Source organism: Aegilops tauschii, chromosome 3 (assembly GCF_002575655.3).
Source record: "Aegilops tauschii subsp. strangulata cultivar AL8/78 chromosome 3, Aet v6.0, whole genome shotgun sequence".
Classification (NCBI taxonomy): domain Eukaryota; kingdom Viridiplantae; phylum Streptophyta; class Magnoliopsida; order Poales; family Poaceae; genus Aegilops; species Aegilops tauschii.
Window position 1 is genome coordinate 370,150,324 of NC_053037.3, and position 27,405 is coordinate 370,177,728.

The 27,405-nt window shown below is 44.8% G+C and overlaps 3 protein-coding genes across 5 annotated transcripts; 1 reads left to right on the plus strand and 2 right to left on the minus strand.

The window, feature by feature from the left end:
• Positions 1-14,294: 14,294 nt before the first annotated feature.
• LOC109767013 (uncharacterized) lies at positions 14,295-21,826 on the minus strand. 3 transcript variants are annotated; one of them, XM_040404111.3, is made up of 6 exons: positions 21,543-21,826; positions 20,920-21,119; positions 17,615-18,021; positions 17,381-17,491; positions 15,302-15,739; positions 14,295-14,843 (listed from the first exon to the last, which is right to left on the minus strand). In XM_040404111.3, the coding sequence occupies exons 1-4, from the start codon at positions 21,739-21,741 to the stop codon at positions 17,434-17,436; spliced, it is 864 nt and encodes a 287-aa protein (XP_040260045.1). In that variant the 5' UTR covers positions 21,742-21,826; the 3' UTR covers positions 14,295-14,843; positions 15,302-15,739; positions 17,381-17,433. The 3 variants fall into 3 exon arrangements, with proteins under 3 accessions (XP_040260045.1, XP_020181357.1, XP_040260046.1); XM_020325768.3 differs by lacking the exon at positions 15,302-15,739; XM_040404112.3 differs by lacking the exons at positions 14,295-14,843; positions 15,302-15,739 and adding an exon at positions 16,672-16,909.
• Positions 15,400-17,227, plus strand: LOC109767012 (two-pore potassium channel 3). Its single transcript, XM_045234868.2, has 2 exons — positions 15,400-16,469; positions 16,885-17,227. The coding sequence occupies exons 1-2, from the start codon at positions 15,400-15,402 to the stop codon at positions 17,027-17,029; spliced, it is 1,215 nt and encodes a 404-aa protein (XP_045090803.1). The 3' UTR covers positions 17,030-17,227.
• Positions 21,827-22,834: 1,008 nt separating the features above from the next.
• LOC109767017 (uncharacterized) lies at positions 22,835-24,882 on the minus strand. Its single transcript, XM_020325772.4, has 2 exons — positions 23,640-24,882; positions 22,835-23,565 (listed from the first exon to the last, which is right to left on the minus strand). The coding sequence occupies exons 1-2, from the start codon at positions 23,942-23,944 to the stop codon at positions 23,055-23,057; spliced, it is 816 nt and encodes a 271-aa protein (XP_020181361.1). The 5' UTR covers positions 23,945-24,882; the 3' UTR covers positions 22,835-23,054.
• Positions 24,883-27,405: the final 2,523 nt, after the last annotated feature.

The window sequence follows — 27,405 nt, forward strand, 5'->3', positions numbered from 1 at the left end:
TGGCGCGGGCGGTGAGGGCGGCCCGGCGCTCAGCGCGATCTCGGCGAGCATCCGCCATGGAGATGACGAAGCGATGGGACGCGGATCGACGGAAGGAAAGCTTCGGCGCACCCCTACCTAGCGCGCCAAATGTCGGATTTCGGGTTCCGGCAAAACCCTTGAGGTTCGAACACTGGGGTACGCACGAAGATCTCCCCCTACCTAATCACGCCCTCAACCTCGCCACGATCTCAAAGGCGAACTCGACGAACTCGCAACACAAGAGACACAAGATTTATTCTGGTTTGGGCCACCGTTGTGGTGTAATACCCTACTCCAGTGTGGTGTGGTGGATTGCCTCTTGGGCTGACGATGAACAGTACAAGGGGAAGAACAGCCTCCTGAGGTGAGGTGTTCTTGTGCTTGGTGGGTGTGAGGATGGAGTGGATCCATTCGAGATCAGTTGCCTCCTTCTGTGGTCGCTAGTCCTATTTATAGAGGCCTTGGTCCTCTCCCCAAATATTGAGCGGGAAGGGATCCAACAACGGCTAGTTTGAAGGGGGGCAGCTAGTACAAGCTATCCTGACTAAAGGTGGTCTTCGCCTGGTGGTGACACTGTCTTGGGCTCTACGGTGACCTCCGTCCTGCTGTCCTACTGGTCTTGGTCTCGTTGCACCAATATGGAAACCTTTGCCTGATGCCTCGGTACTCATCGCCTGCGCTTGCCTCCTTAGCACCAAAGAGAAAGCGAGGACACTATGCGCGCTAGCGCCCGCCTGGCCTTGGTCGTCATGGCTTACGTCATTGGAACCTCGCGAGGTTCGCCTTGCCTTGATCTCTCCGCCCCTCGCGAGCCAGCCTGATGAGGCCACTCCCGAGGAGGTCTTGTGTCGTCCGCCTCGCGAGGGTCTTGAGTGGTTGCTGGTGAAGACGGGTCATACTGGGCCACGAGTGGAGCCACACTGTGGGCCACAGGCAGGCAAGTCTGGGGACCCCCGTTCCCAGAACGCCGATAGAATATAATGAGGGGGTTGTGTGGAGAAGACAAAAAAGGAGAAAGTCTCACATTGACGCGGCTAATCAACGGGCTAGGGAGATGCCCATCAATTGATGTCAATGCAAGGAGTAGGGATTGCCATGCAACGGATGCACTAGAGCTATAAATGTATGAAAGCCCATTGTTGGAATATACAAGCGAACTTCTATAATGAAAGTTCCCACTAGTATATGAAAGTGACAAAATAGGAGACTCTCTATCATAAAGATCATGGTGCTACTTTGAAGCACAGGTGTGGAAAAAGGATAGTAGCATTGTCCCTTCTTTTTCTCTTTTTTTGGGCCTTCCTTTTTTTATTTGGCCTTTATTTTTATTTTTTATTTGGCCTTTCCCTTTTTTTGGCCTTTCTCTTTTTTTATGGGACAATGCTCTATTAATGATGACCATCACACTTCTATTTATTTACAACTCAATGATTACAACTCGATACTAGAACAAAATATGACTCTATATGAGTGCCTCCGGCGGTGTACCGGGATGGGCAATGAATCAAGAGTGACATGTATGAAAAATTATGCATGATGGCTTTACCACAAATACGATGTCAACTACATGATCATGCAAAGCAATATGACAATGATGAAGCGTGTCATAATAAATGAAACGGTGGAAAGTTGCATGGCAATATATCTCGGAATGGCTATGGAAATGCCATAATAGGTAGGTATGGTGGCTGTTTTGAGGAAGATATAAGGAGGTTTATGTGTGATAGAGCATATCGTATCATGGCGTTTGGATGCACCGGCGAAGTTTGCACCAACTCTCAAGGTGAGAAAGGGCAATGCACGGTACCGAAGAGGCTAGCAATGATGGAAAGATGAGAGTGCGTATAATCCATGGACTCAACATTAGTAATAAAGAAATCACATACTTATTGCAAAAATCTACAAGTCATCAAAAACCAAGCACTACGCACATGCTCCTAGGGGGATAGATTGGTAGGAAAAGACCATCCCTCGTCCCCGACTGCCACTCATAAGGATGACAATCAAAGAACACCTCATGTTTCAAATTTGTCACACAACGTTTACCATACGTGCATGCTACGGGACTTGCAAACTTAAACACAAGTATTTCTCAAATTCACAACTACTCAACTAGCACGACTCTAATATTACCACCTTCATATCTCAAAACAATCATCAAGTATCAAACTTCTCATAGTATTCAATGCACTTTTATGAAAGTTTTTATTATACCCATCTTGGATGCCTATCATATTAGGACTAATTTTATAGCCAAAGCAAATTACCATGCTGTTCTAAAGGACTCTCAAAATAATATAAGTGAAGCACGAGAGATCAATAATTTCTATAAAATAAAACCACCACCGTGCTCTAAAAGATATAAGTGAAGCACTAGAGCAAAATTAGCTCAAAAGATATAAGTGAAGCACATAGAGTATTCTAATAAATTCCGATTCATGTGTGTCTCTCCAAAAGGTGTGTACATCAAGGATGATTGTGGTAAAATAACAAGCAAAGACTCAAATCATGCAAGACGCTCCAAGCAAAACACATACCATGTGGTGAATAAAAATATAGCATCAAGTAAAGTTACCGATGGACGAAGACGAAAGAGCGGATGCCTTCCGGGGCATCCCCAAGCTTAGGCTTTTGGTTGTCCTTGAATTTTACCTTGGGGTGCCTTGGGCATCCCCAAGCTTAGGCTCTTGCCACTCCTTATTCCAAAATCCATCAAATCTTTACCCAAAACTTGAAAACTTCACAACACAAAACTCAACAGAAAATCTCATGAGCTCCGTTAGTATAAGAAAACAAATCACCACCTCAAGGTACTGTAATGAACTCATTCTTTATTTATATTGGTATTAAACCTACTGTATTCCAACTTCTCTATGTCTCATACCCCCCGATACTAGCCATAGATACATCAAAATAAGCAAACAACACACGAAAAACAGAATCTGTCAAAAACAGAACAGTCTGTAGCAATCTGTATCAAACGTATACTTATGCAACTCCAAAAATTCTGAAATAAATTGGTGGACGTGAGTAATTTGTCTACTAATCATCTTCAAAAAGAATCAACCTAAAATCACTCTCCAGTAAAAAATGGCAGCTAATCTCGTGAGCGCTAAAGTTTCTGTTTTTTACAGCAAGATCATAAAGACTTCACCCAAGTCTTCCCAAAGGTTCTACTTGGCACAAACACTAATTTAAAACATAAAACCACATCTAAACAGAGGATAGATGAACTATTTATTACTAAACAGAAACAAAAAAGCAAGAAACAAAAATAAAATTGGGTTGCCTCCCAACAAGCGCTATCGTTTAACGCCCCTAGCTAGGCATAAAGGCAAGAATAGATCTAGGTATTGCCATCTTTGGTGTTGGGAAAGAAAAGAGAAAATTTATTATCTATAGCGTTTATCTTTCTATTTTGTGAAAGCACGTGGCCATTAATGGTGGAAGAAAGATTAATCACGCTACGGAAATTTGCATCTAAGCTAGCCTTCATTTCTTTGATAATTTCATTTTGATAAAAGCACAAAAGAGAGGTGGATTCAACCTTCTCACTCATGGGGTGCCCAAATATAGTTTTCATCTTTTCATAGGAATCTATGGGATCCCCCTCAAGAAAACCTTCTTCAAAAATAGAATCTAAAACTTGCTTGAACGAAGAGGGTAAGCCAACATAAAAGCATTTTAGGTATATCTCAATTTGATATTGAGGCACATAGCTAGCTCAGATCCTTAATAACCTATCCCAAGCATCTTTTAAAGACTCATCAAGTAAATAACAAAAAATTTCGGGATCATCTTCATCGAAATTATTCAAACCCTCATTGATAACCCCGGTAGGTCTTTCCATAGCATCATTATTTATGAGCTTAGAGAGGACAGAGGGACTATCCAAAGTACTAAAACCCGGGGGAGAACCCTTAGCCCTTTTCGATTCGGCCATGGCGGAAGAAAGGCAAACGGGGAAGAGGCGAATAAAACAGCAAAGGTGAAGTGGGGGAGAGGAAAATGAGAGGCAAATGGCAAATAATGTAATGCGAGGGATAAGAGTTTGTGATGGATACTTGGTATGTCTTGACTTGTGCGTAGATCTCCCCGGCAACGGCGCCAGAAATGGCTAGTTGCTGGGAGATCAAATCTTGACTTGACTTGGCATAAGCCTCCCCGGCAACGGCGCTAGAAATCCTTCTTGCTACCTCTTGAGCATGCGTTGGTTTTCCCTTGAAGAGGAAAGGGTGATGCAGCAAAGTAGCATAAGTATTTCCCTCAGTTTTTGAGAACCAAGGTATCAATCCAGTAGGAGGTTACACGCAAGTCACCTTGTACCTGCACAAACAAATAAGAACCTTGCAACCAACGCGATAAAGGGGTTGTCAATACCTTCACGGCCACTTGCAAAAGTGAGATCTGATAGAGATAATATGATTTATGATATAGATTGGAAAGTAAAGATTGCAAAATAAACAACGAGAGAAATAGTAAATTGGTAGGAAGATAATATGATGGAGGATAGACCCGGGGGCCATAGGTTTCACTAGTGGCTTCTCTCAAGATAGCAAATTCTACGGTGGGTGAACAAATTACTGTTGAGCAATTGATAGAAAAGCGCATAGTTATGAGAATATCTAGGCATGATCATGTATATAGGCATCACGTCCGCGACAAGTAGACCGAAACGATTCTGCATCTACTACTATTACTCCACACATCGACCGCTATCCAGCATGCATCTAGAGTATTAAGTTCATAAGAACAGAGTAACGCATTAGGCAAGATGACATGATGTAGAGGGATAAACTCAAGCAATATGATATAAACCCCATCTTTTTATCCTCGATGGCAACAATACAATACGTGCCTTGCTGCCCCTACTGTCACTGGGAAAGGACACCGCAAGATTGAACCCAAAGCTAAGCACTTCTCCCATTGCAAGAAAGATCAATCTAGTAGGCCAAACCAAACTGATAATTCGAAGAGACTTGCAAAGATAACAAATCATACATATAAGAATTCAGAGAAGAACCAAATATTGTTCATAGATAATCTTGATCATAAACCCACAATTCATCGGATCTTGACAAACACACCACAAAAATAATTACATCGAATAGATCTCCAAGAGAATCGAGGAGAACTTTGTGTTGAGATCCAAAGAGAGAGAACAAGCCATCTAGCTAATAACTATGGACCCAAAGGTCTGTGGTAAACTACTCACACTTCATCGGAGAGGCTATGGTGTTGATGTAGAAGCCCTCCGTGATCGATTCCCCCTCTGGTGGAGTGCCGGAAAAGGCCCCAAGATGGGATCTCACGGGTACACAAGGTTGCGGCGGTGGAAATAGGGTTTCGTGGTGCTCTCGGATGTTTTCAGGGTATATTAGTATATATAGCCGTAGTATATATAGCCGAAGGAAGGAGGTCGGTGGAGCCACAAGGGTGGGGGTGCACCTACCCCCTGGGCGCGCCTCCCTACCTCGTGGCTGCCTCATTGCTTCCTTGACGTCCACTCCAAGTCTCCTGGATTGTGTTTGTTCCAAAAATAACTCTCCCGAAGGTTTCATTCCGTTTGGATTCTGTTTGATATTCCTTTTCTGCGGAACACTAAAATAGGCAAAAAAACAGCAATTTGCACTGGGCCTTTGGTTAGTAGGTTAGTCCCAAAAATAATATAAAAGTGCATAATAAAGCCCATTAAACATCCAAAACAGATAATATAATAGCATGGAACAATCAAAAGTTATAGATACGTTGGAGACGTATCACGGGGCCACCTCCCTCTCGTCTCCACCACCTCATGCTCCTCTCCAATCGGTGCGGATACCCGGGGTCTAGTGCCTCGGGTGCCCGGGCCCTTCCCCACCTCCACCTCGCCCCTCTCTGCCTGGTGTGGGTGCCCAGGGTTTGGGACCCCCGGGTGCCCGGCCCTCTCGTCCGCCTTCTCCTCCCACTCCCTGACTGGTGCGGGTGCCCGGGGTTTGGGCCCCCCGGGTGCCCGGCCCCCTGCCCGCCGCTTCCTCTCCGCCCCTGCATGGTGCGGGTGCCCGGGGTTTGGGGACCTGGGTGCCCGGCCCCCTGCCCGCCGCCTCCTCTCCGCCCCTGCATGCTGCGGGTGCCCGGGGTTTGGGGCCCCCGGGTGCCCAGCCCCCTGCCTGTCGCCTCCTCTCCGCCCCTGCATGGTGCGGGTGCCCGGGGTTTGGGGCCCCCGGGTGCCCGGCCCCCTGCCTACCGCCTCCCTGATCTCTTCGGGTGCCCGGCCCCTCCATAGTGCCCATCGCCTGCGCCTCCCTGTTCACTCCGGGTGCCCGGGGCCTTGTCCCCCGGGTGCCCGGACTACTCTGCTTTTGTCCGGGCGCCCGGACCCCTTTAGTCCGGGTACCCGGGGCGGCGGCTGCATAACGGGCAAATATCCCATGGGGGTATTTATACCCCCCCTTCTTCTTCCTCCCAACCCAAACCTTTGCCCAAGCTTTGCTCCTCCATTCCCAAATCACCAAAAGCTTGAGATGTCCCTCCTCAACCACCCAAACTTCTCAATACTTGGAGGATAGAAGGAGGTTCCCCCGATCTACACTTCCACCAAACCGATTTGCGTTCCCCGGCTTCTACATCATCATCAACTTGTTACTCTTGGGTGTTTGACACCCTAGACGGAAGAGGTATCCTCGGAGCCACAATCCATTGTGGTGAAGCTTCATGGTATCGTTGGGAGCCTCCAATTAAGTTGTGGAGATAGCCCCAACCTTGTTTGTAAAGGTTCGGTTGCCGCCTTCAAGGGCACCAATAGTGGAATCACGACATCTCGCATTGTGTGAGGGCGTGAGGAGAATACGGTGGCCCTAGTGGCTTTTTGGGGAGCATTGTGCCTCCACATCGCTCCAACGGAGACGTACTTCCTCTCAAAGGGAAGGAACTTCGGTAACACATCCTCGTCTTCACCGGCTCCACTCTTGGTTATCTCTTACCTTTACTTGTGCAAGTTTATATTGTGTTGTATCCCTTGCTTGCTTGTGTGGTTGTTGTTGTTGCATCATATAGGTTGCTCACCTAGTTGCATATCTAGACAACCTACTTTGATGCAAAGTTTAAATTGGTAAAGAAAAGCTAAAATTTGTTAGTTGCCTATTCACCCCCCCCTCTAGTCAACTATATCGATCCTTTCAAATGTGTAATAGTTTCACAACTCACGCCACCTGGAACACCACAGCATAGTGGTGTGTCCGAACATCGTAACCGTACTTTATTAGATATGGTTCGATCTATGATGTCTCTTACCGATTTACCACTATCGTTTCGGGGTTATGCATTAGAGACAGCTGCATTCATGTTAAATAGGGCACCATCTAAATCCGTTGAGACGACACCATATGAACTGTGGTTTGGCAAGAAACCTAAGCTATTGTTTCTTAAAGTTTGGGACTGCGATGCTTATGTGAAAAAGCTTCAACCTAATAAGCTCAAACCCAAATCAGAGATATGCGTCTTCATAGGATACCCAAAGGAAACTGTTGGGTACACCTTCTATCACAGATCCAAAGGCAAGATATTCGTTGCTAAGAATGGATCCTTTCTAGAGAAGGAGTTTATGTCGAAAGAAGTGAGTGGAAGGAAAGTAGAACTTGATGAGGTAACTGTACCTTCTCCCGAATTGAAAAGTGGTTCATCACAGAAATCAATTCCAGTGATGCCTACACCAATTAGTGAGGAAGCTAATGATAATGATCATGAAACTTCAGATCAAGTTACTACCAAACCTCGTAGGTCAACCAGAGCACGTTCCACACCAGAGTGGTACGGTAATCCTGTTCTGGAAGTCAAGTTACTAGACCATGACGAACCTACGAACTATGACGAAGCGGTGATGAGCCCAGATTCCACAAAATGGCTTGAGGCCATGAAATCTGAGATAGGATCCATGTATGAGAACAAAGTGTGGACTTTGGTGGACTTGCCCGATGATCGGCAAGCCATTGATAATAAATGGATCTTCAAGAGGAAGACGGACACTGATGGTAGTGTTACTATCTACAAAGCTCAACTTGTCACAAAAGGTTTTTGACAAGTTCAAGGTGTTGACTACGATGAGGTTTTCTCACTCGTAGCGATGCTTAAAGTCTGTCTGAATCATGTTAGCAATTGCCACATTTTATGAAATCTGGCAACTGGATGTCAAAACTGCATTCCTTAATGGATTTTTTGTATTTGATGCAACCAGAAGGTTTTCTCAATCCTAAAGGTGCTAAAAAAGTGTGCAAGTTCCAGCGATCCATCTATGGACTGGTACAAGCATCTCGGAGTTGGAATATACGCTTTGATGAATTGATCAAAGCATATAGTTTTATACAGACTTGCGGTGAAGCCTGTATTTACAAGAAAGTGAGTGGGAACACTACAAACTTTCTGATAAATATATGTGAATGACATATTGTTGATCGGAAATGATGTAGAATTTTTTGGAAAGCATAAAGGGGTCTTTGAAAGGAGTTTTTCAAAGAAAGACCTCGGTGAAGCTACTTACATATTGAGCATCGAGATCTAGATCAAGACGCTTGATAAGATTTTTTTCAATGAGTATATACCTTGACAAGATTTTGAAGTAGTTCAAAATGGAACGGTCAAAGAAGGAGTTCTTGCCTGTGTTGCAAGGTGTGAACTTGAGTAAGACTCAAAAGCCCGACCACGGCAGAAGATAGAGAGATAATGAAAGTCATTCCCTATGCCTCAGCCATAGGTTCTATAAAGTATGTCATGCTGTGTACCAGACCTATTGTATACCTTAGCATGAGTTTGGCAAAGGAGTACAATAGTGATCTAGGAGTAGATCATTGGACAGCGGTCAAAATTATCCTTAGAGGACTAAGGAAATATTTCTCGGTTATGGAGGTGATAAAAGAGTTCGTCATAAAGAGTTACGTCGATGCAAGCTTTGACACCAATCTGGATGACTCTGAGTCTCGATATGGATACATATCGAAAGTAGGAGCATTTAGCTAGAGTAGCTCCGTGCAGAGCATTGTAGACATAGAAATTTGCAAAATACATATGGATCTGAATGTGACAAACCCGTTGACTAAACCTCTCTCACAAGCAAAACATGATCACACCTTAGTACTCTTTGGGTGTTAATCACATGGCGATGTGAACTACATTACTGACTCTAGTAAACCCTTTGGGTCTTGGTCACATGGAGATGTGAACTATGTTATTAATCACATGGTGATGTGAACTATTGGTGTTAAATCACATGGCGATGTGAACTATGGTTATTAATCACATGGTGATGTGAACTATTGGTGTTAAATCACATGGCAATGTGAACTAGATTATTGACTCTAGTGCAAGTGGGAGACTGAAGGAAATATGCCGTAGAGGCAATAATAAAGTTGTTATTTATATTTCCTTATATCACGATAAATGTTTATTATTCATGCTAGAATTGTATTAACCGGAAACTTAGTACATGTGTGAATACATAGACAAAACAGAGTATCCCTAGTATGCCTCTACTTGACTAGCTCGTTAATCAAAGATGGTTAAGTTTCCTAACCATAGACATGTGTTGTCGTTTGATGAACGGGATCACATCATTAGAGAATGATGTGATGGACAAGACCCATCCGTTAGCTTAGCATAGTGATCGTTAAGTTTTATTGCTATTGCTTTCTTCATGACTTATACATATTCCTCTGACTATGAGATTATGCAACTCCCGAATACCGGAGGAACACCTTGTGTGCTATCAAACATCACAACGTAACTGGGTGATTATAAAGATGCTCTACAGGTATCTTCGAAGGTGTTTGTTGGGTTGACATAGATCAAGATTAGGATTTGTCACTCCGAGTATCGGAGAGGTATCTCTGCGCCCTCTCAGTAATGCACATCACTATAGGCCTTGCAAGCAGTGTGACTAATGAGTTAGTTACGAGATGATGCATTATGGAATGAGTAAAGAGACTTGCCGGTAACGAAATTGAACTAGGTATGATGATACCGAAGATCGAATCTCGGGCAAGTAACATACCGATGACAAACGGAATAACGTATGTGCGGTTTGACCGATAAAGATCTTCATAGAATATGTAGGAACCAATATGAGCATCCAGGTTCCGCTATTGGTTATTGACCGGAGATGTGTCTCAGACATGTCTACATAGTTCTCGAGCCCGTAGGGTCCGCACGCTTAACGTTCGATGACGATTTGTATTATGAGTTATGTGTTTTGGTGACCGAAGTTTGTTCGGAGTCCCAGATGAGATCACGGACATGACGAGGAGTCTCAAAATGGTCGAGAGGTAAAGATTGATATATTGGAAGGTAGCATTCGGACACCGGAAGGGTTCCGGAGTGTATCAGGTATATACCGGAGTACCGGAGGGGTTACCGGAACCCCCCGGGGAAAGATATGGGCCATAGGAGGGAGGCTAACCAGCCCACAAGGGGCTGGTGGACCCCCCACAAGGGAGGAGGCCGAATTGGTTTAGGGAAGGGGGCGCCACCCCCCTTTCCTTCTCCTACTCCCTCTCCTTCCCCCTTTCCACCTCCATGAGAAGGAAAAGAGGGGGGCGAATCCTACTAGGACTAGGAGTCCTAGTAGGACTCCCCCCTTATGGCGCGCCCCCTATGGCCGGCCTCCTCCCTCTCCCTCCTTTATATACGTGGGCAGGGCACCCCTTGGAGACACATCAATTGTTCTCTTAGCCGTGTGCGGTGCCCCCTCCACAGTTTACTCCTCCGGTCATAGCGTCGTAGTGCTTAGGCGAAGCCCTGCGCGGATCACATCACCATCACCATGCCGTCGTGCTGACGGAACTCTCCCTCGGCCCTCTGCTGGATCAAGAATTCGAGGGACGTCATCGAGCTGAACGTGTGCTGAACTCGGAGGTGCCTTACGTTACATCAAGCGCGTTAGCCTAACGCTTCCGCTTTCGGTCTAAGAGGGTACGTGGACACACTCTCCCCCTCTCGTTGCTATGCATCTCCTAGATAGATCTTGCGTGAGCGTAGGTTTTTTTTTTTGAAATTGCATGCTACGTTCCCTAACACTTGGATCCTTTGTTCTTGCCAATTTCTTTGAATATAGATCAATATATATATATATATATATATATATAGGTGGAGATTCCTCCCCTATGGCATATTAAAAGAACATTTGGCACGTCAAAAACTTACCAGAAATTGATAAGTTTTAAGAGGTTGACATGGTAAGTTCATTTTCAACCAATCAACAGCCAGTTTTTTTGGCTTGCCTACATATTGGTCAATCAATATCTGCAGTTAAACAAATTGGCCTCCATGTCTAGTTAGTAGTTGTGGCAGTGAGATATTGATCCGACCGTTAGGGCCTTTACATCAATGCATCACCAATGTGGTGAACTACAAAGCTGGTCAGTAGAACATACCCAACGCTAAGTACTAGCATATATTTATATATTGTCGAAATGGGGACATAAGCTTTGCCTCTTCAATTAATTAAGGGAGAAGAATAGTGGTTCATTACACGCAACATGCTTATAATATATCATTACTCTCCCGACACGATGTTGCTCAAATTTTGTTGCACCCGCGGTGGCCCTCTCGATGATGCTGAAAATGATAGGTGGTGGTATTGATTTGTGACGGAAAACACGTGCATTCCTCTCATTACAAATGATCCAAGCAATGAGCATGGTGTCAGATGCCATCGCCCCTCTATTGGGAATGTTGTTGGCCACCATATTGGTCCACCAATCCTTAGTTGAATGGGCCGCCACCCAAGTCAAAGTGTCAATTGCATGTAGCCCAAGCCAATCTTTAACCAAGTTCCAAATCCTAATGGTGAAGCGACATTTTCAGAATAAGTGATGTAGGGTAGAACCCTAATTGGCCAAATATTTCGCACTTGGAGGTGGAGAAGGATGAACCCAAGAGGAGCAACAAGAGAAACACTCAAGACACGAATGCAAGTCACAAGTCCACTATCTCCACAAATCCCATATAAAGCACATATATCCACAGTCAACAAAATGAACAAAAGTAAACGAGGTAGTTCTTCCCAAATCCATGGAGGGGTTAGGACCTTGGAGGGGTAGTTCTTCTCAAGCCTCTAGGCTTGCATACAATTGGGAGATCTTCCCTTAGACGGGTCTTGGTCTCCAATGGAGAGGTAGATGAGCAAAGCTCTCTAGGTTTTAGTTCAATATGCTTTGCTAACCCTAGGAAGGAGGTAGAGGACAAGTATATATAGTCTAGGGGGTGAGAGAGGGGTACATGGGTCAAACCCCGAGTGGTTGCGTGCAGTAAGTACCGGGTGTCCGGTGGTCACCGGATGTCCAGTGGCTTCTGAGGGACCGGATGCCCGATGGCTTGACGAGGACCGGATGTCCGGTGGCGATCGGACTTCTGGTAATATTCATCGTTTTGGTTCTAGACAAGTGTGGCTAGATTTCCGATGAGGACCAGATGTCCAGTGGCTAGGGACGCGCCGGATGTTCGGACGCTATAGAGTTGATATGCGGCTCGTTATCCTGGGAGGTTCTCCTTGCGCTGCACCGGATGTCCGATGGTCCTACCGGACGTCTAGTGGTTGTAGCTTTTCTGCAGCCTTCCTTCTTGATTTTCTCGCTTCGCTTCTATGCCATCTTGTCCATTGCTCCTAGCTTCTCCATGCTTGCATCCTTGGTACCTAAGCACGCATAGCACATTCGTTTGAGGTAGTAACCATGTCTCACATGTATGGAAGGGACACTAAGGAGCGAATTAACCTCATGTTCAATGGCGCGTGCATGAGTTTTTGTCATAGATCCACTTGGCTCTTGGGGAGTTGGTGTAGTGTACATGGGGATGACCGTAGGGTGCTCCGCACCAATAAGCGAACCTCGATCTCTTGTACTCTTCGGCAAAGCGGGTAAAGGCCACAATTTTTCCAACCTCAACTAGCCAAGCGATCGTCTGTCCAAATCCTATCTTGCATTGCAAGTCACGCAAAGAATTTAACCTTAGGCGGAAGCCCAAGCACCCCAAATGGTGCACCTCAAGGTTTAGCTCGTAGACCCAATGAATTGAACATTGTATGCCGAGGCCGAAGAGCAGACACCACTTGGCGTGTGCTTCCTCACAAGGTCGTCCTCAACCTCACCTCCGGAGCTAAATATCACGACGGACCCAAAGGGAATCAAATTCTGGCGCCTGACACCCTGACGGCCTTGTGATTCATGATGCTAAAAAGTGTGCTGATGAACTTTTTGTCGTGGAATAAGTGTATTGATGAGCTGAAACTTGTGATTTGTGAAGTAAACAGTACATCCTAGCTTTTACTCAAATATGTTGTGCCAATTTCATTCGATACATGTAGAGCAAATCATAAGCCGCATACCCACAGATTTTACTCCGTCCGATCTGAATTTTTAATTCAGATTAGAAGGAGTACAGTTTTTGTTATTTTTATTGCCATATAATCATTTAATTACAGTAAAAAAACAAAAAATATCACTATATAATAAAAAACAAAAAATAATCACTTAATTAGTCACAGATTGAAGATTCCATGCGAAAACTCTCATGTGATCCCAAGCTCCAGTGATCCCGGATAAACAGTAAAATCCAAAAAAATAGTAAAAAAATTCAAAAAAAAAATTGATGTTTTTTCTACATGCGTGCCAATTTTCGTGATGAAATTTGTGGAGGTCTCGGCAAAAAAACAAAATCATGCTCCAAAAAAACTGTTTTTGGAAGCATTTTGGAGCATCGATTTTTTTTTTTGCCGAGACCCCATGAATGTCATGAATTTTTGCACGCATGTAGGAAAAACATCAAAGTTTCTTGCCAAAAAAATTCAGATTTTTTTGAATTTTTTTACTATTTTTTCGGATTTTACTGTTCATCCGGGATCACGGGATCACATACTACGCGTCTGATTCCATGAGTCAATTCAGTGAACAACCAAAACAAGCGAATTCGTATCCATTCCCATTTCAATTTCCTTGCTGAATTGGTATTCCAGTCAATTCAATGCGTAGCCCTCCAATACAAATATCCAAAGAGAGCATAAGTTGCTGCATAGAGTTGACTACATCAAGATTTATCTTTAGGATCCAAGCATATTCAGGTTAACATGTACAGTAGTAACATACGAGTACAGCTATCATAGTCCTTGTGCGTGTCGTGTTTGGCAATAACACTGATAATTCTGTTTGGTCGCACCATTTTTACATGTTTTATCATTTTTGTGGAACCTCATGATATAATCTGCAAAGGGAAAAGAACAGTTGGAAATCTTGTCCAGGCTATGTTCATCCTTATAGTAAGTATAGCTTTTTTATTCAGGCACTAATTTTTCGGCAGCTACTTTTGCATAGGAGCCTATAAAATGAGTGATGAGCGTGATGAAGGCATGAAGCTACAAACTCTGGATACAGGGTAAAGATATTCATGGCGCAGTCTCATTATGTACATTTATGTCAGAAGCTCAACTGCTTGCTTTGGAGTTGGGACCTCTAAATCTTCCGGTCTTCGGTAAAATCTGCACGAAGTTGTACAGTTTTGCCTACAGCCTTCTCACCAGATCGCATGATCCATACAGACACCGACCACTCGAAGAGACATAGATGACCCGGAACAAAGTTCCTTCAGCTTGAGAAGCTTTCAGTCGGCACAATCGTACCTCCCTCACCGACAACAAGATCTGAGCACCACAAGAAATTGACATGTCCCCACTACTCCAGTTGCAGAACGGAGTCCTGCAGAATATGGCACTGCCTTTATTCCGACGGATCATCCCAGCGAGCGGAGGACCAACTTGCAAGACCAGAAGGTTGATAAGCCATTGTCATTTGCCAACTTGGTACCTGCACCAAAATGTAACACGAAATTTAATGTTGGAGAACCTAATTAGCGCACGTGCAGCAAGTGGCAAGCCAGTGCATGGTTACTCCTGCAACAACACAGGGAACTACGAAGATCACCCTTAACCGGAGCATACAGAATGATGCACTACAAATCCACAATCGCTCAGCATAGAAGTTTGCAGTGTTACTAAAGGCTAGAAGTGAGAATCCCCCGCAAAGAAAGGAGAACAAGAGGTGGGAATTCACAGTATAGCAAATCCATTTTAATTTTGGAGATGAACCTAGTAATTTAGTTTCTGATATCAAAAGAAAGTGTCAGATAAGAAGGAACGAATATGCCCACCCTTTCTGTCCCTTTCATCAGTTGCCTCTTGTATCAACAACTATGCAAGATACTAGAAACTACATAATTTAAATGCTGGAATAAATAAGAATGATATGCTTCAAGATCTTTTCACCTCAGAAACACCAGGGAAGTGTACATCCCTGGTTGACTGTCTGATGGTTACCGCTTCCATTGTCTAGATCTCAGCAGAACCACCATGTATATAAAGTGATGATACCCCAACCTGAGAACTGCAAGCTCATGAATCCTAGCTCAAATATGTCTTCCATGGAAGAGCCTCTGCTGCCTCTATTCCAGCGTAATCAGAAGTACTCTTCCTCCAAGCAAGACAGAAGCAAATCATGCGATGTCCCAAACAGGTGTGCACCTTCCTTTCATCCAGACACTAATGTCAAAGCTAGCCTCAGTACTCGCAATCATCCTCCAGCCACTAATGAAAACACCGATATAGTATCCACGCCGACTTTACAGCGGGTGCGTTCTTCACCTTCTATATTCACATCAATCAAAGAAGCTCCCTGTGCACATGAGCTTGGCAAGCAAAGCCCTTCTGCACAATACACACCATCAATTACAAGGCAGGCTATTGTTAGTGTCATCCTATACATCTCAATAGGAGTCACGGTGTACATGACAAATGTTGAAGGCTTCAAGGGGAAATCCACGTTTAAGTTAGTGGATGCCCTGTACTTCACCATCATAAGCTTGTGCACCATTGGGTATGGTGACATAGTCCCTTGCACTACCTTCACAAAGGTGTTCACATGCTTGTTTCTACTAATAGGTGTTCGCTTTGTTGACATTATGCTAAATGGACTGTTGACAAATGTGCTAGACAAGCAGAGAACAGTCCTACTTAGCACAATGGATGACAATAAGCTGAACAGGGTATTTGACACGTACATGATCGATGCTGCAAAGAAAAGGTCAAGAGGGAAGATGAAAGTACTACTTGCACTAGGCGTTGTTGCAGGGACTATCTCAATTTGTACAATCATAGTACATGAGGTGGAGGGCCTAAATTGGATTGACAGCTTCTATTTATCAGTCATTTCTGTGACAACAGTTGGATATGGGGATTATGGCTTCTCAACTACAGCTGGAAGGCTCTCCGCGACCGTGTGTCTGTTGGTGAGCACGTTGGCAGTTGGCAAGGCATTCTTGTTCCTAACGGATCTAAGGATGGACAGAAGGAACCGACGAACTACAAAATGGATCCTCCAGAAGAAAATGGACAATGAGCCACCTGCTGCAGACCTTGATAACGATGCAGCTGTAAGGTATTGTAAATTTTCCATCAATTACCATGTCAAGGAATTTTGCACTTGACATGCGCTTCTACTCTGCTGCTTATCTCGTATCCAATGATTACATCATATTCTTATCTGGAAATTAAATTTATCTGATGATATGTTCTTTCTTCTTGCACGACAAAGAGCTAATAATTTCTCGTTCCTTTTAGTCTTTTACCAAACACTCAAGGAAACAATAAATATACTTGTGATATGCATTGACACCTCAAAAAGTTACATGGAAGTTACTTTTCATCAGTTCGTCACAACCTCTACATCTTTCTTCTCATTAAATTAATTTAGAAGTATGTTACTATGTCTTACAGGGCAACTATGCCTTTTACGTTCAAGCAAGCTGCTTCACATGTGATTAACGTGTGATTGCCTTCTCCATATGCAACAGCAAATCAGACTTTATGATCTACAAGCTGAAAGAGATGGGGAAGATCGATGAGAAAGATGTCACGATGATCTCAGACCAGTTTGATCAGCTAGGCCTTGCAAAATGTGGAAATGTTGCTCTTGCTGACATAATTGGAAACTTATGAGTATGTATTATGTAAATAAGAGAAATATATCATACTTCAATGATAGATATCATTGATACTTTGCTAACTAGAAATCAAAATTTAAACATGTACACGTGACCTATTTAATACCCTTCCATATTACAAGTAGTCGAAACATTGTCTATCACTGTTGATCTTGGAGTCATACATTGTCGTATACAATTGAACTTGGAGTCATATTTCTTGTAATGTGGTTGGCCATAGCCACAGCTTCAGGGTTTCTTTACATATTTTCTCACCCGGATTGTATGGATATGTAATTAAGGATACAGGGAAGAACTGGATAGGACGAGTTTTGTGCAGTGTAATTAAAGCAATGGGACAACTTACCAAAGAAAGAGACAGAGCTTGACACGATGAATTCAATGTTTTGTAGTTTGCCATCATCTCAAGCCATCAGATCCACTCTCACTTACTGTGTTATCCGAAATGTTAGCAATCCTGGAAAAGTTAGTTACTGTAATGAAGCTCAAGCATATTCGGTTTGGGGATGCCAAAAAAAGCCAGATGCAGAACATATATTAGTGCATTTGTGACTTTTCGTGCTCCTCCTTCAAGACTAACCTTTCTCTAGTTTCAGTTATAAGCTTCAATATGGTTGACAATTTGTGCAACTTGTCATTTACAGACTGCTGAGTGTCCAACTCTTTTGCTAATTGGGAACTGGCGTAGTGATCAATTTCACATTGTAATGAACTCAGCTGTGAATCAATATGCTGCACAAAATCATCATATGCAGAATGATCATCCATGATGTTTGTTGGGTCATGATCCTTGGAGAATGTGAAGCTATCAGCCATCTGAAGTTCACTTCCCTTGGATTGGCCAGCCACGTTTGAATCACTAGTCTCATCCACCCGATCATCAATTTTACCGGAGAACACTCTTATATGGTCATTGGAGTCTTCAACAGTAGCCATCCCTGGACGCAACGCGTGTTCAATTAACATATTCTGCTTCACCGAAATAACCTGGATACAACAAACAATGTTTCAGATATATAGACGGATGAAATTTGGAGAAAATTTCCTGAGTGGGAATGGTTTATGTGAGATGTCATTTATGTGTTAGTTGTTATTTGAAGGAAAAGCTTGTAACATTCATACGAAAAAGGGTTTCCCCCCGCTTTATATTATAAAGCACCAACACCAAGCATCCAACAAGTCATGTTCAAAGTACAAACAAGTCTCAAATCATCGCTGGGGGCACAGCAAGACAAGCCCCAAAGAAAAGAAAAGTACGTCTAATCGGGCTCAGGAGGGGGTGGTGGTGGCGGAGGAGCAAGTGCTGAGGCCGAGGAGCGGAGACCCGTGATGATGTTGTCAATGACGTCCCGATCGCGCCGCTTGCTAAGTGGTCTCCATAGCTGTAAGAAGCCACACATTTTGTAGATTGAATCAGTCACACGGCAAGGGATCATGCGTTCGATGACTAGCTTATTGCGAGAGCACCAGAGGGTCCATGCTAGGGTACCCATAGCAACCCAGGTGGGTGCACGCCTAGTGCCGGGGAGCCTACGAATCTCCCCGAATAAGTCCGGAAGGTTGTCGTAGCACCAAGTGCCCCCATCCACCTCCCGGAAGCAGCACCAAAGGAACTGCGCCGCCAGGCACCGGAAGAAGATGTGGTTACAGTCTTCCGGTACCATGCAAATGGGACAAAGGCCATCTCCGGGGCCATTACGCCTACCCACCTCCGTGCCCGAGGGCAGACGGCCTCTTACCCATTGCCAAAGGAAAATGCGGATCTTCAAGGGGAGTTTAATCTCCCAAATCACCGATAGTTCCACTGGTCCGGGTGTGGGGACAATCGCCTGGTACAGGGACCTAGTAGAGAACCGGCCGCTAGGCTCGAGTTGCCAAGATAGCGAGTCGGGCTCGAGGGAGGGGGTGTGTAGGGCAACACACTCGAGCAGCTCCTCCCATTGGGCATGTTCCACCGCCCCGAAGGTATGACGGAAGGCAATCGCGTCCAAATTGGCTAGAGCCACGTCCACGGAAAGTTGCGGGTGGGTACATACCGAGAACAACGTGTAGAACCACTCCGCAAAGGGTCTTGCCCCGGCCCATCTATCAAGCCAAAACAGGGTGCCGGCGCCAGAGCCCACACTAATGTTGGTCCCAATAAGCAAGACTGGCATCAGTTGAATCACCGATTGCCAGAATTGGGAGCCTCCAGCTCTAGAGGCAAACGCCAGAGGCTGCCCACGGAGGTACTTGGCGCGTATAGTCTCCAGCCAAAGCCCACCATCACTGGTCTGAATGCGCCACAGCCATTTGGAGAGGAGAGCAATATTCATCCGCTTGAACGAGATGACCCCGAGACCACCCTAGTCCTTGGGCTTGCAAATCTCAGACCACTTGACCATGTGGTACTTCTGTTTATTGTTCTCTCCAGCCCAGAAGAATCTAGAGAGAAGTTTGGTGACCTCGTGATGAAGGGATTCGTGTAAACTATAGAATCCCATAACATACATCAAAAGGCTAACGAGGGAGGAGTTCATTAGGATCACTCGCGCGGCCTTGGAGAGCCACCTCCCTTGCCAAGGCTCCATCCTAGGTTGGAGCCTGGAAATTATTGGGCGGAAGTCTTTTTCCTGTAGACGGGTGTCACTAATCGGCATGCCGAGGTAAGTAGTCGGGAAGGATCCCAAGCGACAGTTCAAGCGGTTAGCAATTTGCTGGGCTTCCTCCGCGGAGTACCCAAGGACCATCACTTCGCTCTTGGCGAAGTTAATCGTGAGGCCCGACATCTCCTGAAAACAGAGAAGGAGGAACTTGAGGTGTCGTATATCCTCGTCCGAGCCCTGCACCATCATAATGGTGTCGTCCGCATACTGGAGATGGGTCAAACCTCCATTAGCCACCAGATGGGGGCAAATCCCCCTAATGTGGCCTGCCCGCTTGGCCAAGTCTAGGATCGTAGCTAGAGCGTCGACCACTAGATTGAATAGGAAAGGGGAGACGGGATCACCCTGCCGTACCCCCTGGTCGGTCTGGAAGTACGGCCCGACCTCCCCATTTATGTTGACGGCCGTGCGTCCGCTCGTAACCAGCTGCATGATCCGAGCCACCCAATGGTGGTCAAAACCACGCCTCATCATCACCTCCCGAAGAAAGGACCAATGTACAGTGTCGTATGCTTTATGGAAGTCAATCTTAAAGAACACCGCGCGAAGGCGCTTGCTCTTGACTTCATGGATGACCTCGTGGAGGACGAGAATCCCATCCAAAATATATCGACCTTTCATGAAGGCCGTCTGGTTCGGGTGATGGATCCGGGGTGCAATTAGGGCCGCCCTAGTGGCGTACCCTTTGGCCAAGATCCGAAATAGCACGTTGAGGACCGTGATGGGTCGGAACTGCCGGATGTCGGCTGCTCCAGGGACCTTCGGGGTCAGGGAGATGATCCCGTAGTTGAGTCGGGACACGTCCAAAGCTCCTCGAGAGAACTCGAGGAACAAGTCAAGGATGATCTCCTTGACCATCGGCCAGAACGCCTGGAAGACGCGAACCGGGAGGCCATCGGGTCCTGGAGCTGAGGTTGGGTTCATCGCTTTGACAAAAGCCTCTACCTCCGCGGCATCAAAGGGGGCGAGGAGCGCAGCATTCTCCTCAGGCGAGATCTGCTGGTCCGGTGACCAAAAATGCTCCGCGAGGGCGATCCCACCCCTAGGGCGGCCGGCAAACAGCGATTTGTAACATTCATAAGTGATGTAATCAGCGGAATGATCACAAGAACAGTGTGACATTGTCTAAGTATGATTCAGCAATGTATCATGGGGTTTTGGTACAAGTTCAAAAAAAAGTATCAATTCGAAGAACCAAAAATTATCATATACCACTGATGATAAAAGAACATGTCATCACCTCACTAATCTTTGCGGAAAGCTTGTCAAGCAGCTCAATGCGCTCCTTTATGTTCTCCAAAGCATTGGTCAACTTCTTCTTCTGCACAAGTAATTCCACTGCCTCATTCTCTCTGCCCATCCGGACACTGACTACGGCTCTCTTCTTAAGATTCTCAGCGGCCTCGGTCAACCGCATAAGCCTCACCCGAGCACTGTTTGCTACAAGAAAATAAACACAGTCAGTAAAAAGGATGTGGTGCACTTGTGCAGTGAGTATTCTAGTCTAGAAATAAAATGTGCACTTGTGCACGGCGACGAATGGTGTGCCCCTATCCACAGAGCGCTGGGCTCAAAGTCACCCTTAGGTCCGAACATATGTAACAGAGATCGACGAGACATACCGCAATCTTTGGAATCGCAATCATTGTCCGCAATTTAGTACTCCCTCCGTCCCAAAATAAGTGTCTCAACTTTGTACTAACTCTAATACAAAGTTGTATTAAGGTTGAGACACTTATTTTGTGACGGAGGGAGTAGCACAAATATGTAGAATGAAATACACAAGCTCTTCCTACGGACTCAGCATCTCAGTTTCCGGAAGAAGAACGCAGCCATGGCGATGGAGTTGAGGAGTTAGTATACCTTTGGACTGGGTGAGGTCGGCTTCGGCGTGGAGTTGGAGGAGCTGCTCCCGCAGCCTGTCGAACGTCGGCGGGGCCGGGGCCGGGCCGCCGCCTCGGCTGGATGCCGCCAGGACGAGCCGGCGAGGGGCCGCCCTCGCGGGCCTCCACCCTGCCCTCGCGGCAGGAGGCGGCGCCACTAGCCACGACGCGAAGGCCATCTCCTCCCACAGCCCCTCGCCGCGGCACTCCCCCGGACAAAGGGAACGGTGTGGGCGCTGAAAGCGGAATGCTGCCTCCACGTGACCAGTCCATGAAGACGGAAACCCTTATATCTACGTCAACGCCCTGCGAAGGCGTACTTACGGGTGCTTCAGTTGTGTCAAGGTCAATCATACTCCGTTCAGATAATACTTCTGTCGGTTTGGAAAATCACAAACTTTGCAGTGCAGCTACCGGTCAATCCCACGTACTATAATTTCACGCGTCGAACCGAATAATTTCGTTTAATTGTAACAACACGGGAGAGAATCAAGTAGGCCCAATTTTGTTTGTTTGTTGGTTCCAACCTGACAGTCCATTTGGACGACGACGGCCGGTCGCAACGGCAGGTAAATTCGCAGGCGCCCCCCTTGCTATATAGCGCCGGAGCTCCCCACGTACAGTGCCCATGCCTCTACGCTCCTCTTGCTAGCCTAAACAGCCATGAACCTTGAAGTCTCTTCCCAGGAGCATGGATGGATGGCCTGCATGCTGCTCAATTAAAAGGTAAAATCTTCTTCTCTGTTAGTAATTTATTTGTTACGATGCGCGTTCCGATTTGTTTCGTAGTAGATTCTTTGTTCATGTTTACATTGTCCTGTTGTGATACTCACATTTCACATACGGTCTATGCATGCGCCCGGCATGAACGTACGTATTGTATAGCTAGGTAGAAAACAGTCGGTGTTCCCTTTGTGTATGTGCGAATCCTTTTTTCTTTGCTTGCACACGTACGTACGTATACGTGCTGATATATTATCCTGCGTACCATCAGTCAGTTGCACGGGCAATCTGAATCTCTGGTGAACCCTGAGAAGAAGAGTAGCCGAAGAAGAAAGATCCGGGGAATTCCTTTCCTGAATTCAGTCGACATCAGAATCAATTCGGACAGGCCACCCCACGGGTATGGCAAAATGCAACGGAGGCACGCGTTGTCACAAATATGAGCTGTACGGGTCTCGAGTCTCTCTCGACCATATATAGACAGATAGACCTGCAGGTTTATGAGCTGCACCTACTCTATTTTGGCCACTCGGTAGCAGGCCACATGAGTAGCAGGTGAACACATTGATTAATTCGCACCATCTACAAATCTTATGTCTGTGCAATCCATACATTACATCCTCGTAGTACTGATTTTCATCACACAAACAAACGTCACCAGATCCCTTCATCACATTAAGCAATTCATGTGTACGCAGTTTGTATCTGCTCATCATCAATCAACTTATTCGCTGCTCAGGATGACAGTGCATTTGTAAATCTGCATCAGCTAGATAGCGCCGCCCTGATCGTTCATCACACCCTTGTGATCAGCAGCCAACTGGCGCTCATTCATCAAGGAATCGAGGAACGAGCTGAAGGTATCGTCGTCCACCATTGGACTCCCCATGACGTCGTTGAAGACTCCGCGGGAAGCAGCGTAGTCGGCGAGAAGCTGATCACCGAAACCTTCGAAGTCATGGGCGTCGACGCTCATCGCCGCGGCGAGGTCGTCATTGCCTCCGCCGGCTGGGCTGTCACGGCCGTCGCATCCAGTTCCAGCGGCAGACGAGGTCGGCGGCACTGGCGGGGGCGGAGGCGGAGGTTGCGGCGGTCTGACCGTCGGCGCCCACGTCGTCTTGTCGGTAGGAGCTGCCGCCCTGCCGGGAGCAGCGGCGAGCGGCATGTGCGTCCGCGGGTCGAGGCCCTGGGCGATGAGCTTCTTGCTGAGGTGCGAGTTCCAGTAGTTCTTGATCTCGTTGTCCGTGCGCCCCGGCAGCCTCCCGGCGATCAGCGACCACCTGCGTGCACCGCCACATCCATAAGTCTATCATCTGCATAGACGCATTTCAGGAAGTAGGTCACGTGCACGCACCGGTTGCCGAGGACGCGGTGGAGGCGGAGGATGAGGTCCTCCTCGTCCTCGGCGATGGGGCCGCGCTTGATGTCCGGCCGGAGGTAGTTCATCCACCGCAGGCGGCAGCTCTTGCCGCAGCGCAGCAGGCCCGCCCGCCGTGGCAGCGTGCGCCACCGCCCCTCCCCCTCCCGCGCCACGAACCGCGCCAGCACCTCGTCCTCCTCCGCCGTCCACGGCCCCCGCTTCAGCGGCGGCGCCGTCGCCTGGGCCTGGCCGTCCTCGCTCCGGGCTCCATGCTGCGCCGGCGGCTTCCGTCGTGCCATCGATCGGCCTCGGCTCCCGTGTGATGCGGAGGCTCTGGATTTTGGCTCCTCGGTCCTCACTCGATCGCCTGGCTTCTGCTTTTCTCGGACGCTTTTTCTGAGACTGCGAGGGGTTTGGTCGCTTTTCTCGCCGTGCGCCGCAGCGCCACCTCCCGGAGAGGCTACGGTCGGTGGGGTGGTTTGTTTCTTCTGCGCGGCGGTCTGTTCCGCTTCCGGAAAACGGAGGAATTTCGTGTCACCGCCGCGCCGTGTCACGCGCACGCTCTACCCGATCGGGGGCGAACCAAAGGATGCGGAGACGGGCGCCGGCTACCTCCAAATTAGAACGTGCCGCCACCATACATCGCTGCACTAGATAGTTCTATTCTTCTTCTTTTTTTTAGGGAAAGTTCTCTTTTTTTTACGGGAGCTGCACCGGATAGTTCGCTTCAGTTTTTCATTTCTAAAAAAAAAATCAGGTTTTTTCTTAATTATTTTTTTGGTGAAATGGGAATAACTCATATGATTAGGTTCTTTGTGATGGAATCAATCCACCAGGATTGAAGTTCTAGACTTGGCACTACTGCTCGTATTTACTAGATTTATTTCAAGCTTTCCGGCGATGTTTGTTCAGTAGGAGGATACCTTCTCGCTGACTACGAGACGACTGTGGTAAATTTGTCAATCTTAAAATACTGTGTCAGCTCAGTATGTCAGAGGTGCTCACAAGAGTAGATGTGCGTGTGTGAGTTCATAGAGTGTCTGTATGTGCGTGTATGTAAGCAATTGCGATTGTATTGTGTTAAAAAAACCGGGTTTCCTTTTTTTTTATCATTTCTTCTCTATTATGTTTTCTATGTTTGAATTAATTATTTTCATCTGTTCTTGTACTTATTTCGTATTGTTATTCATTTTTATTTTATTATTTATTTTCTAGTTCATTTGCCTTTTCCAGTTTCTTTTTATACAAGAACATCCTTTTTATACATGAATGCCTTTTTAATACACATTGAATGTTTTGTAAATATATTCAGAACATTTTTAAAATATACATTGATTTTTTTTCAAATACAGACAAACAACATATAAATATATGATAAAAAAATTGTAAATACATTGGATATTTTTAATAGATCAACATTCTTTAAATAACGCTGATATTTTACATGCATGGCAAAAGAAATTAAGTGCACGATGAACAACTTTTGTAAAAATGTTACTCTTTTGTTGGAAAATTTCATGACAAATGTTCATATTACCTTTTCTTAAGAAACTGAACAGAAAGAAGAAAAATATAGAAAAATACGAAACGAAAACCTATCCAGAAAACCATAGCAGAAATGAAAATTTATCGCCGAGCAATATCCTACTGGATTGGCCGACTTGGTACGAATTGCCGCGACCCGCCAGTTTTTCGCGGCTGACCCCAACCCCGTTTTGGCGAATATTCCAAGCATCTGGTTGCCCCTGTCCTCCCTCACCTCGGATCCAAACGGGTGGCACCCCTCGTATAGAAGGGATATCCCTGTCCCTCGGAGGATATTCCTGCAACCAAACGTGTCCTAAGAGGACAGTGGTATCCCCTGTCCACAAGAGTTCAAGTCCCAGACCTGACATCACTGCTCGCATTTTCCTGGGTTTGTTCCAGACTTTTGGGCGATGTGCCTGTTCCTGGGTTTGTTCCAGACTTTGTGGCGATGTGCGTTTAGTGAGACGAGACGTTCCTGTCGATTACGAAGGCGTCTGTGGCGACTTCATTAATTTTAAAATGATATGCGGGCTCAGTTTCTGAAAGGTGCTCATATAAGATAGGATGTGTGTGCGTACGTTTATAGGAGTGAGTGTATGCTCGTGTATATTAGCGATTTCGATTATACTGTGTAAAAAAAAGGAGAAACTTGGTTTTTTTTAGACAAAAGGAGAAACTTGGTACGAGTTGTAGGTATGTTTGGTGTATCGCTTACAACCAGCGACACATAGCAGTGCTTGAGACCTCGCGGGGGCTATATCTCGCTTGACGCGAGATAGAAGATTCTCTCGCCTGTCCTTAAAAGAAAAGAAAAAAAGAAGATTCTCTCGGATGAAACTTTTTCTGTATGCTACAGTAACAGATCGCCTATTTCTCCTCGTTGATTACTTGATCTTCGCTCATTTGCTCCAGTTTTTTCTTTCTTCTACCTTTTTATGTTGTTTCTGTTTTTTCTTTTTTTATACGTTCTCTTTCGTTTTCCTTTTTTTCTTCGTTATACTTCAGTTTTCTTTATTTCTTCACTGGTTTTTTTCTTTGTTATATTTTGGTTTTCTTTGTTTCTCATCATTTGTCTTTGATTTTTTTGTTTTCTTTCATTTGTTCCTTTTTTTCTTCGGATTTCTTTTTGTATCTTTCTTATTTTCATCGCCTTTTAGTTTTCTTTATTTCATTATAGACTTTTGCCGTTTTCCATTCTTTTTATAGTGTTTTTTCTTGGTTTTTTCTGTTTGCCATTCTTCTTGCAGTGGTTATCTTTTTTTTTTTCCTTTTTTCTTTTGATTTCATTTGTTTGCTTTTCAGTTTTTGGTGGTTTTCTTCGTCTTCCTTTTGTTTACATGACAAAATGTTGATCATGTATTTTCAAAATATTAAATGTGTATATGAAATGTTTTTGACGTATATAAAAAATATCTAATGTACGTTAAATAAAATTAGACACCACTAAACATATATTTATAGGAAATTTAATTTTGTAATTACAAATGTAAACATGTATATTAAAAATGTGCATTGTGTGTGATCTTTTTTATTGCCATTAACAAAATGTTCAACACATTATATTTTTATTCATTTTTAATATTTTTCAAATACATGATTAACATTATATATATATATATATTTAACATTTTTAAAATACATGATCAACATTCTTTTCATACACATTATGTATTTTTTGTATACATTTTTCATATATATGGGAAACATATTTGCTATACATATTTAACATTTTTTAAATGCTTGATTCAAAAAAATCTAAATACTTGGTTAACATTCTACAAATGCTTGATTAGCATTTTTTTACATACACGATCAACGTTTTTCATACACATTGTATATTGTTTTGTATACATGGAAAATGTTTTGATACACATTTAATTTTTTAAATGCTTTATTAAAATTTTAAAATACTTGATTAACATTATTTTTCAAATGCTTGATTAATATTTTTTAATACATGATCAATTTTTTCATACAAATTGTCTATTTTCCTATACATTTGTCAAATACATAAGAAACATTTTTTCTATACACATTTAACATTTTGTAAATGTTTTATGTAAAGTTTTATAATGTCTAATATGTCTCCAACGTATCTATAAATTTTGATTGTTTCATGCTATTATATTATTAATCTTGAATGTTTTATATACATTTACAAGCAATTATATATCATTTTTTGGGACAAACCTATTAGTTAGTGTCCAGTGCGAGGTACTGTTTTTTGCTTGTT